This window comes from Physeter macrocephalus, chromosome 18 (genome assembly GCF_002837175.3).
Source record: "Physeter macrocephalus isolate SW-GA chromosome 18, ASM283717v5, whole genome shotgun sequence".
NCBI lineage: Eukaryota > Metazoa > Chordata > Mammalia > Artiodactyla > Physeteridae > Physeter > Physeter macrocephalus.
Window position 1 is genome coordinate 76,880,599 of NC_041231.1, and position 11,372 is coordinate 76,891,970.

Genomic DNA, 11,372 nt, shown 5'->3' on the forward strand with positions numbered 1-11,372 from the left:
AATATAAACTTGGGGGTCATTAGCGTAGAGGTAGTATTTAAAGTCATTAGGCTGGATCAGATCACGAAGGGAGCGGGTGAAGGTAGAAAAGAGAAGAGGAGGATTTCCCTGGTGGCGCAGTGGTTAAGAGTCCGTGCTCCCAATGCAGGAGGCTCGGGTTTGATCCCTGGTCAGGGAACTAGATCCCACATGCATGGTCAACTAAGAGTTCACATGCCACAACTAAGGAGCCGGCAAGCTGCAACTAAGGAGCCCGCAAGCATCAACTAAGGAGCCTGCCTGCCACAACTAAGACCCAATGCAACCAAATAAGTAAATAAATGAAAAGAGAAGAGGTCTGAGGATTGAGCCCTGGGGCTGTGGAAGAAATTGGAAGGATGAGGAGGAAGCAAAGGAGACTGAGGAGGGGCGGCCATTGTGGTAGGTAGAGACGCTCCTGAGATTGAGCCTAGAAGCCCAGGGAACCACTGTATCCAGGGCAGCTTACAGAGCCACCAAGATGAAGACTGAGAAGCAACTGTTGGATTTGGCAATGGTGAGGGCACTGGTGACCTTGACAAGAGTAAATCTCGTGGAGTGGTGGGGCAAGAGGGGGTTTAACAGAAAATGAGAGGAGACGAGGCAAAGACAGCAGGTATACACAAGTGTTTCTGTAGAGTTTTCAGTAAAGAGAAGCAGAAAAATGTAGCTGGAAGAGAATATGGGATTGAGGGAGGTTATTTTAAGATGGGAGACAGGATGATGAAAATGATCTCATAGAGAGCAAACTGATGATGCAGAGGGGATGTGGAGAACTGCTGGGGCCCCATAGTAACACAGGTGAGAAGGGATGGGAACTAGTGCCCAGGAGGAGGGAGGGCTTCACCTGTGTAAGAACGCTGGCATCGCATCAATGGTAACAGATGCGGGTATATGGAGACAGGTGTAGGTAGGCGGAGGAAGCACGTGGAAATTCTCTTCAGACTGTTTCTATTTTCTTCATGAAGTTGGAAACAAGACCACCAGCAGAGGGAGGAGGAACAGGAGGGGCTGGAGGTTTGGAGGAGAGAGGAGAAAGTAAAAATAGCCGTCGAGGAGGCTGAGAGAGTGCACAGGACTGGGGGAAGGCAGGAGCATGGTTGGTCAACACAAAGGGTGTTTGAGGGTATGAATTTAAGGGAGATCAGTCAGCCTAGATATGTGTTATTTCCAGCCACGTTCAGCTGCTCGGGTGCAGGCTGGAGAAGTCACTGCGGTGGGGTTTTCCCAGATGAATATGGGAGAGAAGGGCCGGGGAGTTGGTATATGCAAGGAGCTGATTATAATGATAGATCATTGAATCAAAGCTGGGTAAGGAGGGAAGGGTGGATGTGATGGGGGTAGGTGTTGCTGAAAAGGGGATGGGATCAATGGATGAGAGACAGGGCTGACTTATCCTTGGAGGCATAGTGCCGAAGGCCCACAATAGTTTTAGGGGCCCACAAAATATTTTAATTTTAATTTAGTTTAAAATCAGAAGAAAAAAGTGAATATAATAAAAATGAAAATATAATAATGTATCCAGCCTGGATTATATTCATCCTGATACCAAGGCAATCATAAAATATAACTTTTAATATTCTCTCATAGAGGACGGGGCCCATGAAGGCGAAGTGTCTAGGGCCCACAGAAGTCATAATGTGACCCTTATGAGTGATCCCAGTGGATCCAAGTTCAATACTTGTTGAATTTATTTATAATGGCAAAAAAGTAAACATACCTAAGTATCCAGAATTGTTTGAGTCCAGGTACGACAGGCTGAAAAGATAAGAGTTGGTAATAGGAAAGTGTGATACTTAAAACTGAGATTATGGACTGTGTGAAGCAATTGGTAGTAACAAGGTTTGGGTGGGAACATCCTTCTCATTGATGGAGAAGAAACCAAGGCAATGGGAAGCTGTTTTTATTGGTTATCTACTGCCATATTAACAACATCCCAAAACATAGTGGCTTAAAACACTCACCATTTATCTGTTTACTGACGATTTATCTGCTCATCCACCATTTATCTGGCGATATGGCTGGGCTCTGCTGAGCAGTTCTTCTCTTGGTCTTGCCAGGGCTCTCTCATGAGGCTGCAGTCATCTGGAAGCTTGACTGGGGCTGGGTAATAGGACCTCATATGTGGTGGATGTTGCTCAGGGCATCTCAGTTCTCCTTCATGTGGCTTCTCATCTTCCAGCAGGCCAGACTGGACTTCTTTACATGATGTTGGAAGTTTTCTAAGAGGGCAAAGGGGAAGCTGCAAGAGCTCTTGAAGCCCAGACTCTGGGGACTCACACAGTGTCATTTCTGCCACATTCTGTTAGTCAAAACAAGTCCTAGGACCAGCCCAGATGCAAGGGGTTAAGAAACAGCCTCCACCTCTTGGTGCGAAGAGCAGCAAAATCACTGCAAAGTGTCATGTGGGACAAGAGGAACTGGAGTGGCCATCTTTGCAAACAAACTATCGCACATGTTGGAAAAATTGTCTATGTGGTACCAAATCAAGCATCACCAAGAATTTGACAGAAGTGAGAGTGAAGAGAGTGACAAGACAGGTGCTAAAATCTTCAAAGCATGAGGGAGAAGTAAGTGATACAATCTGATGCTATCAACTTCTAAAGGTTCAAGTATCTTTATTGTTTCATCAGTGAATGTGAGTGAATTTCATTAATGAAAAGGAACTCTTCATTTTTCACAACTTTGACTCAGTCACTCATCAATTCAGACTCTATCTTAAGGAAGAAACCTAAAACATGGGGAAAAAAATCTATATGCATGAAAATTTGTAGCACTTTTATTTATCTGGGAGCTGTAGCCCCAGTGCCTAGGATGATGTCTGGCATGGAGTAGTAACACATAGGTGCTCAGTAAATATTTGTTGAATGAATTTTTTTTTTTTTTTTTTTTTTTGCCGTATGTGGGCCTCTCACTGTTGTGGCCTCTCCCGTTGCAGAGCACAGGCTCCGGACGCACAGGCTCAGCGGCCATGGCTCACGGGCCCAGCCGCTCCGCGGCATGTGGGATCTTCCCGGACCTGGGCACGAACCCGTGTTTCCTGCATCGGCAGGCGGACTCTCAACCACTGCGCCACCAGGGAAGCCCTGAATGAATTTATAATGGCCAAAAGTAAATACAACCTAAGTATCCAATAGTGGGGGCTAGGTTAAATTTGGGTGTATCTATTTCATAGACTATCATGCAGTCATAACAAAAATTATGATTTTAAGGACTATCAATATATGATGAAGAGTGAAAAAAAAGCAGGATATAACATTACAGGTTCTGTGTAAAAACAGCTGGATAAGAAAAGGAGTCAAACAACAGCAGTGGTTTTATGAAGCAAATAGAATCATGAGTGATTTTTAACTTTTAACTTTTTTTTTTTTTTTTGCCACACCACGAAGCTTGTGGGATCTTAGTTCCCCAACCAGGGATTGAACCCGGGCCACGGCAGTGAAAGTGCCGAGTCCTAACCACTGGACCACCAGGGAATTCCCCAAATTTTTAGTTTATTCTAAAAGTTCTTTAATGTTACTGAATTTCTTTTATAGTAAGAAAAAGTTGAACACATTCATTTTGGAAAGATGAGAAATGTCGAAAAGCACCAATAAGAAAAAATAAACTATAACTCCATCATCCAGGAAAAAAAAAACACTGCCAACATTGAGACACATTCTGTTTTGTTTCTTGCTTTTTTTCCCTTCACCTGACGTATTCTTAGCTTTTAAAAAAATATATCTTTAGACTTCCAAGAGGTGACTTTTTTTGTTGTTTAATAATTCTACAGCATTTCTATTGATTGATTGATTGGCTGCGTTGGGTCTTTGTTGCTGTGCGCGGGCTTTCTCTAGTTGCGGCGAGCGGGGGCCACTCTTCATCGCGGTGCGCGGGCCTCTCACTGTCGCGGCCTCTCTTGTTGCGGAGCACAAGCTCCAGACGCGCAGGCTCAGTAGTTGTGGCTCACGGGCCCAGTTGCTCCGCGGCATGTGGGATCTTCCCAGACCGGGGCTCGAACCCGTGTCCCCTGCACCGGCAGGCAGACTCTCAACCACTGCGCCACCAGGGAAGCCCCAAGAGGTGACTTTTAATAGTCACATAGGGTTGATAAACCATAATCTATTTGACTTACAGTAATTTGGGACATGATAGGTTCTTTGCAATTTTTCAGTGAAAAAAAAACTAAAATAAATGGTCAGAGCCGTGGCATTACTCAACTCAAATTTAGAAAGCTCTTGAGGAAAGAGGTGATCAGAGTTCCAGGGAAGGTGGCTAGGAAGATAGGGTGGGTGTGGCTGTTCTGTCCAATGGAGAATGCAAGAAAAATCAGTCCAGCGGCTCCGACCTGTGGGGGGTGTCTGTGGGAAGCTGCTCTGCACGGGCTAGGACTCCTCCTTACCATGTTTTGAACTTAAAGATAGTGAAATCTTTTTTTTTTTAATTTTTTACATTTTTGGCTGCGTTGGGTCTTCGTCGCTGCGTGCGGGCTTTCTCTAGTTGTGGCGAGCGGGGGCTACTCTTCGTTGCAGTGCGCGGGCGTCTCATTGCGGTGGCTTCTCTTGTGGAACACGGGCTCTAGGCGCGCGGGCTTCAGTAGTTGTGGCTCGCAGGCTCAGTAGTTGTGGCACACGGGCTTAGTTGCTCCACGGCATGTGGGATCTTCCCGGACCAGGGCTTGAACCCGTGTCCCCCCGCACCGCCAGGCGGATTCTCAACCACTGAACCACCAGGGAAGTCCAAAGTTGGTGAAATCTTGATTTGAAGGACTAGATATGGACAGTGGTGGTCCTGATCTCTGCCCTCTTGCCTTGCGCAAACAAGAAACGGTTTCCTGCCCTTGCCTCTGCCTGGAACAGATATCTCTGAGCCATTAGCCTGGAGGGATAGAGCTCCCTCACTCCCCCTACATAACTCTCTCAGTCTGAGCTCTGGGTTTGGGCAGTCGACGATTAGCCTGAGATCAAGAATGGATGTTTTCCGGGGTACACAGGTGGGAACTTGGGGGCACATTTACAAAGTCAGGGGCGTTCCCAGTTCAGGGAAGCTTCCCAGTAGTGGTCACGAAAGTAGTGGGGTAGGAAAGACAGACGTGACGGAAGGAGGGATGGAGGGGGTGGGTGAGTGGGCCAGGCTAATACTTAGGCACGATCGATGCTGGAAGGTTGTGGATGGCAATGAGGGGTGAAAGAAGCGGACGGGGCGGAGGAGGAGGGGAGCAGACAGATTAAGCAGGTGATGTAGGATTTACAAATGGAGGAGGCGTGGGCTGGTGACAGGAGGAGGGCCAGGAGCGGCAAGTATGCCCTGAACGTGCATGGGATATATATGAGAAGCGTGATGGGAAGCGGGCTGGTGAGAGCAGAGGTGGGGCGTGGGGTGAGCAGTGCGGGTCACGAAAGCGGAGATGTGAGATGGAAATAACGGCTGCGCACATTTGGCCGCCCTTTACAGTCTGCTCCCATTTAGACTCCCATAATTTCCTCCTCCCACCAGGGACAGCGAGGTGCGGAGAGGTCGGGCGGCTGCAGAGGGTGGGGTCCCAGGAGCGCGCGAGGCCCGGAGGAAGGGTGAGCGCCGGGGCGGGGGTGCGCGGTGCGTCGCCGGGGGTGGGCGCCGGGCGCGGGCGGGTGTGGGGCGGGTCGGCTGCGGCCCATCCAGGAAAAAAAAAACACTGCCAACATTGAGACACATTCTGTTTTGTTTCTTGCTTTTTTTCCCTTCACCTGACGTATTCTTAGCTTTTAAAAAAATATATCTTTAGACTTCCAAGAGGTGACTTTTTTTGTTGTTTAATAATTCTACAGCATTTCTATTGATTGATTGATTGGCTGCGTTGGGTCTTTGTTGCTGTGCGCGGGCTTTCTCTAGTTGCGGCGAGCGGGGGCCACTCTTCATCGCGGTGCGCGGGCCTCTCACTGTCGCGGCCTCTCTTGTTGCGGAGCACAAGCTCCAGACGCGCAGGCTCAGTAGTTGTGGCTCACGGGCCCAGTTGCTCCGCGGCATGTGGGATCTTCCCAGACCGGGGCTCGAACCCGTGTCCCCTGCACCGGCAGGCAGACTCTCAACCACTGCGCCACCAGGGAAGCCCCAAGAGGTGACTTTTAATAGTCACATAGGGTTGATAAACCATAATCTATTTGACTTACAGTAATTTGGGACATGATAGGTTCTTTGCAATTTTTCAGTGAAAAAAAAACTAAAATAAATGGTCAGAGCCGTGGCATTACTCAACTCAAATTTAGAAAGCTCTTGAGGAAAGAGGTGATCAGAGTTCCAGGGAAGGTGGCTAGGAAGATAGGGTGGGTGTGGCTGTTCTGTCCAATGGAGAATGCAAGAAAAATCAGTCCAGCGGCTCCGACCTGTGGGGGGTGTCTGTGGGAAGCTGCTCTGCACGGGCTAGGACTCCTCCTTACCATGTTTTGAACTTAAAGATAGTGAAATCTTTTTTTTTTTAATTTTTTACATTTTTGGCTGCGTTGGGTCTTCGTCGCTGCGTGCGGGCTTTCTCTAGTTGTGGCGAGCGGGGGCTACTCTTCCTTGCAGTGCGCGGGCGTCTCATTGCGGTGGCTTCTCTTGTGGAACACGGGCTCTAGGCGCGCGGGCTTCAGTAGTTGTGGCTCGCAGGCTCAGTAGTTGTGGCACACGGGCTTAGTTGCTCCACGGCATGTGGGATCTTCCCGGACCAGGGCTTGAACCCGTGTCCCCCCGCACCGCCAGGCGGATTCTCAACCACTGAACCACCAGGGAAGTCCAAAGTTGGTGAAATCTTGATTTGAAGGACTAGATATGGACAGTGGTGGTCCTGATCTCTGCCCTCTTGCCTTGCGCAAACAAGAAACGGTTTCCTGCCCTTGCCTCTGCCTGGAACAGATATCTCTGAGCCATTAGCCTGGAGGGATAGAGCTCCCTCACTCCCCCTACATAACTCTCTCAGTCTGAGCTCTGGGTTTGGGCAGTCGACGATTAGCCTGAGATCAAGAATGGATGTTTTCCGGGGTACACAGGTGGGAACTTGGGGGCACATTTACAAAGTCAGGGGCGTTCCCAGTTCAGGGAAGCTTCCCAGTAGTGGTCACGAAAGTAGTGGGGTAGGAAAGACAGACGTGACGGAAGGAGGGATGGAGGGGGTGGGTGAGTGGGCCAGGCTAATACTTAGGCACGATCGATGCTGGAAGGTTGTGGATGGCAATGAGGGGTGAAAGAAGCGGACGGGGCGGAGGAGGAGGGGAGCAGACAGATTAAGCAGGTGATGTAGGATTTACAAATGGAGGAGGCGTGGGCTGGTGACAGGAGGAGGGCCAGGAGCGGCAAGTATGCCCTGAACGTGCATGGGATATATATGAGAAGCGTGATGGGAAGCGGGCTGGTGAGAGCAGAGGTGGGGCGTGGGGTGAGCAGTGCGGGTCACGAAAGCGGAGATGTGAGATGGAAATAACGGCTGCGCACATTTGGCCGCCCTTTACAGTCTGCTCCCATTTAGACTCCCATAATTTCCTCCTCCCACCAGGGACAGCGAGGTGCGGAGAGGTCGGGCGGCTGCAGAGGGTGGGGTCCCAGGAGCGCGCGAGGCCCGGAGGAAGGGTGAGCGCCGGGGCGGGGGTGCGCGGTGCGTCGCCGGGGGTGGGCGCCGGGCGCGGGCGGGTGTGGGGCGGGTCGGCTGCGGCCCGGGAGGGGAGGGGGGAGGCGGGCTCCGCCGGCACACGCCGCCCCTGGCAGGCCGCCTGAGCGCGTGCGAAGAGCCGCCGCCGCCGCCGCTCGTGGTCGCCTTGAGCCCCAGATTCCCCAGCGCTGGCTCGCATGGCAGCCGCCTGGGCGCCCGGCCCCGCGACCAGCTAGGGGCGGCCCAGCGCCCCGGCCCAGCCCCTCAGCTGGGTCCGTCGGATCCGGCCTCGCTCTGCGCCCCGGGGCGCGCCGCCTCCCAGCCCGAGGTGAGGACCGCGAGAGCAGGGGCGCGCTGGGCTGGGGGCGCTCTGGGGTGCCCAGGCCACGCGCCGCGGCCGAGCCGAGTGCCGCGGAGGTAGGAAGGGGATGCGGGAGCAAGCGCTGCGGGAAGTCGGAGGTGGGGGGCAGAGACTGCTCGCTGCCGGGAACCAGCCCCCGCGTCGCCCCCGTGCTCGAGAACGCCCCTCGGCGATGTTCCCTGTCCCCCTCGGTCCGACTGCGTTCCCCGGCCCTTCCAGTGTCCTGACCTCGCTCTGCGCTGCCCATCCTTCACCTCCTTCCTACAGAGCCCGCTCCCGGTTCCTGTCTCCAATCTCCTCGTCTGCTCAGACCTTCCCAGCCCCCGCCCTCCGCTGCCCCCACCGATTTTTTCTGTCTGCACGTCCCTCTCCCCTCTCGGCTCGTTATCACTCGGAACCGGAATCTGTGCCGCTATCTCCGCGTCCGGCCGCCTCCCAGCCTGTGCCGTCCCACAGGTGTCCGCACGTCCGGCGGTCCGTCTGTCCCTCTCGGGGCCGGCGCTGACCATGCCCAGCGGCTGTCGCTGCCTACATCTCGTGTGCCTGTTGTGCATCCTGGGGGCACCCGTAAAGCCTGCCCGAGGTGAGCGCTCCCCTGGGCTCAGGTCGCGGCCCTTTCCGGCTGTCCCTCGCTTGCACGTTGACCTCTGCCGGCCAGAGATGGCACTGCAGGCGCTCCGACCCGCGGGGTTGGTGACACCCAGGACATCCCATTGGAATGGGATGAGTCTCTGTTCTGCCCTGTCCCAGAGCTGAGTCAACCCAATTACTGGGACCCTGCATCCTCTCCGTAGCCCCGCATCTCAGGCAGCTGAGCGCTGACCCCAGGCTCACCCCTCTCACATCAATCTCTTGCAGCCAATGACTGCAGCTCCCACTGTGACCTGGCCCACGGCTGCTGTGCACCTGATGGCTCCTGCAGGTACCTCTCCAAGCACGTGTTCCCAAACGCTGTGCTCCACATTTCCCGGGCCTCCACACCCACAACCAGCTCAAGCTCCAGAGCAGAATGTCTAGGGGCTTAAGACTCTACTGCTCTCTCCCCATCCCCTCGTGCACATGGCACACAAGGCAGAAGGCCAGCCCCTCATCCTGTGCTTACCCCTCCCCAGTTCCCCTTTGCCTTGCCTCTCCTTTGCTTCTTCTAGCTTATGGCTCCCCACTTCACTCTCCCAACCAGGTATTCTGCAACATTCCTCTTCAAGATACCAGGAGAAAGACCCGAAGCTTGAGGGAGTGTGGAGAGTGGGAGCCATAAGGAAAAGGGGGAGATAAAGGAAAGACATAAAGAGAATTGGTTTAGCCTGGAAAAGAAAGGCTGTTGCAAGGGTTGCTGGGGAGAAGCGCTTACGAGAGTCTTTTCTGATGAATTTGAGTAATTGACTCAGTGGGGTGGGGTTGGGCAAATTCTGCAGCAGGAGGAAAAGTGTGTCTGGTCATAAGGAAATGAGCTGACATGGCAAGGTCCTGGAGGGGCCGAGGGTGCTTGGGACTCTCTGAAATAGAGCAGGCCTTTGCCCTAGAATCAGGGTAGGGAGATAGTCCTGATGACCTTTCAAGGTCACTCTTTAAAAAAAATGTTTCTAAGCACCTCAGACACGCCAGGAGTGGTGCTGGGGGCACTTACAGACATCATCGTAATTTCCTCCTCAACACATCCCTGCCAGGTGTATCCCCAGTTTACAGATGAAAAAACTGAGGCTCAGAGAGTTTAGACAAAGTGCAGAACCAGGACTTGAATGCTGGTGTCTGATGGTCTGATACCATATATGTGTCCCGTGACCCTGCACAGCCCCATGTCAACATGGGATAGGCCTGATTTCCCTTGGGGGCTGTCATATTTGTCTGTTTCCTAGAAGCTCTGATCTTGCCTCCTCCATTTCTTCACATCCTTCTACCCAGAGCCCTGACCCTGTGCTTCTCCCCATCAGATGTGACCCAGGCTGGGAGGGGCTGCACTGTGAGCGCTGTGTGAGGATGCCTGGCTGCCAGCATGGTACCTGCCACCAGCCCTGGCAGTGCATCTGTCACAGTGGCTGGGCAGGCAAGTTCTGTGACAAAGGTAGGGGAGTAGAGAGGGTAGCTGTTGTCTGGGGACCCCAAGTGTCTTGGGAGAACATCCATCCTTATTTATTGAGCGCCTCTTGGGTCTGGCTCAAACCTGAAAATATATGGTAGCTTATAATTTCAGACTTTATACCTCTCTGTTGTCTGAACTGGTCCTAAACACAACCCTATGTGGTAGGCAAGACACCTGCGGAAAACTGTACTCATATTACAGATGAGGAAACTGAGATCTACAGACAAGATACAACTTGCCCAAAGGCACTTTGACACAGACTAACAGGGCCAGGGCTGAGTGCCTCCCGACTCCAAATTCAGTGTTGTTGTTTTCCCCCACTACACTGTACCAGCCAGGGCTGGGATTGTAGTATGAGCCACACCCACAGAACTTTGGGTGGGGCCTGGGCAGGTCTGGGTGCCAGACATGAGGGGCTAACCCCGAGCCCTCCTGGTCTCCTCTCCAGATGAGCACATCTGTACCACACAGTCCCCCTGCCGGAACGGAGGCCAGTGCGTATATGACGGGGGCGGCAAGTACCACTGTGTGTGCCCACCGGGCTTCCACGGGCGTGACTGTGAGCGCAAGGCCGGACCCTGTGAGCAGGCAGGGTGAGTGCTGGCCCCAGGTTAGATGTGGATCTGGTGATGGAGGAGAGAGGACTGTTGAGGATGGTGGGGCAGTGTTAGGGCTGACGGTCAGAAGTCCCACACGGGGGTACTCGAAGATAAAACCCAGTCTGTCAGAGTATCCGTAGGGTTTCTCAACTTTTTTGGTACCATGTGAACCATTTCTCCAACAACAAAAACCTACAGGGGCTGGAAGTGTAGCACATCAATGTGTGACTCCCCTGGGTGGGGAGGCTGAGGGCCTAGGACTCCCCTCATCCTCCCAGGAAGGGTGGCACGCAGCCCCTAAAGTTGTTCCACGCAGCAGCCTTATGCCTCGTGGTGAATGGGGAAATGGCCTACAGGGCTGGACTCTTCCTCATTTCCACCTCCAGCCTGAGAGCCTGCGTGGATAATAACTGTACACTTGCCTTGAGCCTTGCTTTGGGGCCAAGCCCTCTGCTACCTGCTTGACCCTGGATTATCTCATCTAACCCTTACCATTTGGGAAGCTGGGTACTGCTCTCATCCCATTTTTATTTTTTTTTAAACTTATTTATTTTAAAATTTCTTCTAACACTTTTATTTGTTTATTTATTTGTTGGCCGTGCTGTGCAGCTTGTGGGATCTTAGTTCCTCAACCAGGGATCGAACGCAGGCCCTTGGCAGTGAAAGCACAGAGTCCTAACCACCGGATCACCAGGGAATTCCTCTAATCCTATTTTTAAAATGAGGCATTTG

At 52.4% G+C, this 11,372-nt stretch overlaps 1 protein-coding gene and 1 non-coding gene across 2 annotated transcripts; one reads left to right on the top strand and one right to left on the bottom strand.

Annotated features, from left to right (window-relative positions):
• Nucleotides 1-3,422: 3,422 nt before the first annotated feature.
• Nucleotides 3,423-3,494, bottom strand: TRNAE-UUC (transfer RNA glutamic acid (anticodon UUC)). The gene has a single exon. It is a non-coding gene; the product is annotated as a tRNA-Glu (tRNA).
• A 4,316-nt stretch (nucleotides 3,495-7,810) lies between these two features.
• Nucleotides 7,811-10,861, top strand: DLK2 (delta like non-canonical Notch ligand 2). The gene is made up of 5 exons (XM_028479604.1): nucleotides 7,811-7,928; nucleotides 8,418-8,544; nucleotides 8,820-8,883; nucleotides 9,893-10,023; nucleotides 10,490-10,861. Exons 2-5 carry the CDS (start codon nucleotides 8,469-8,471, stop codon nucleotides 10,636-10,638), a joined length of 420 nt encoding a protein of 139 aa, XP_028335405.1. The 5' UTR covers nucleotides 7,811-7,928; nucleotides 8,418-8,468; the 3' UTR covers nucleotides 10,639-10,861.
• Nucleotides 10,862-11,372: the final 511 nt, after the last annotated feature.

Excerpts from the sequence above, each read along its gene's own strand:
- DLK2 (XM_028479604.1), top strand. The coding sequence starts at position 8,469 with ATGCCCAGCGGCTGTCGCTGCCTACATCTCGTGTGCCTGTTGTGCATC. Across the intron at positions 8,884-9,892 it reads GCACCTGATGGCTCCTGCAG|ATGTGACCCAGGCTGGGAGG; the intron begins GTACCTCTCCAA and ends TCTCCCCATCAG. Across the intron at positions 10,024-10,489 it reads AGGCAAGTTCTGTGACAAAG|ATGAGCACATCTGTACCACA; the intron begins GTAGGGGAGTAG and ends TCTCCTCTCCAG.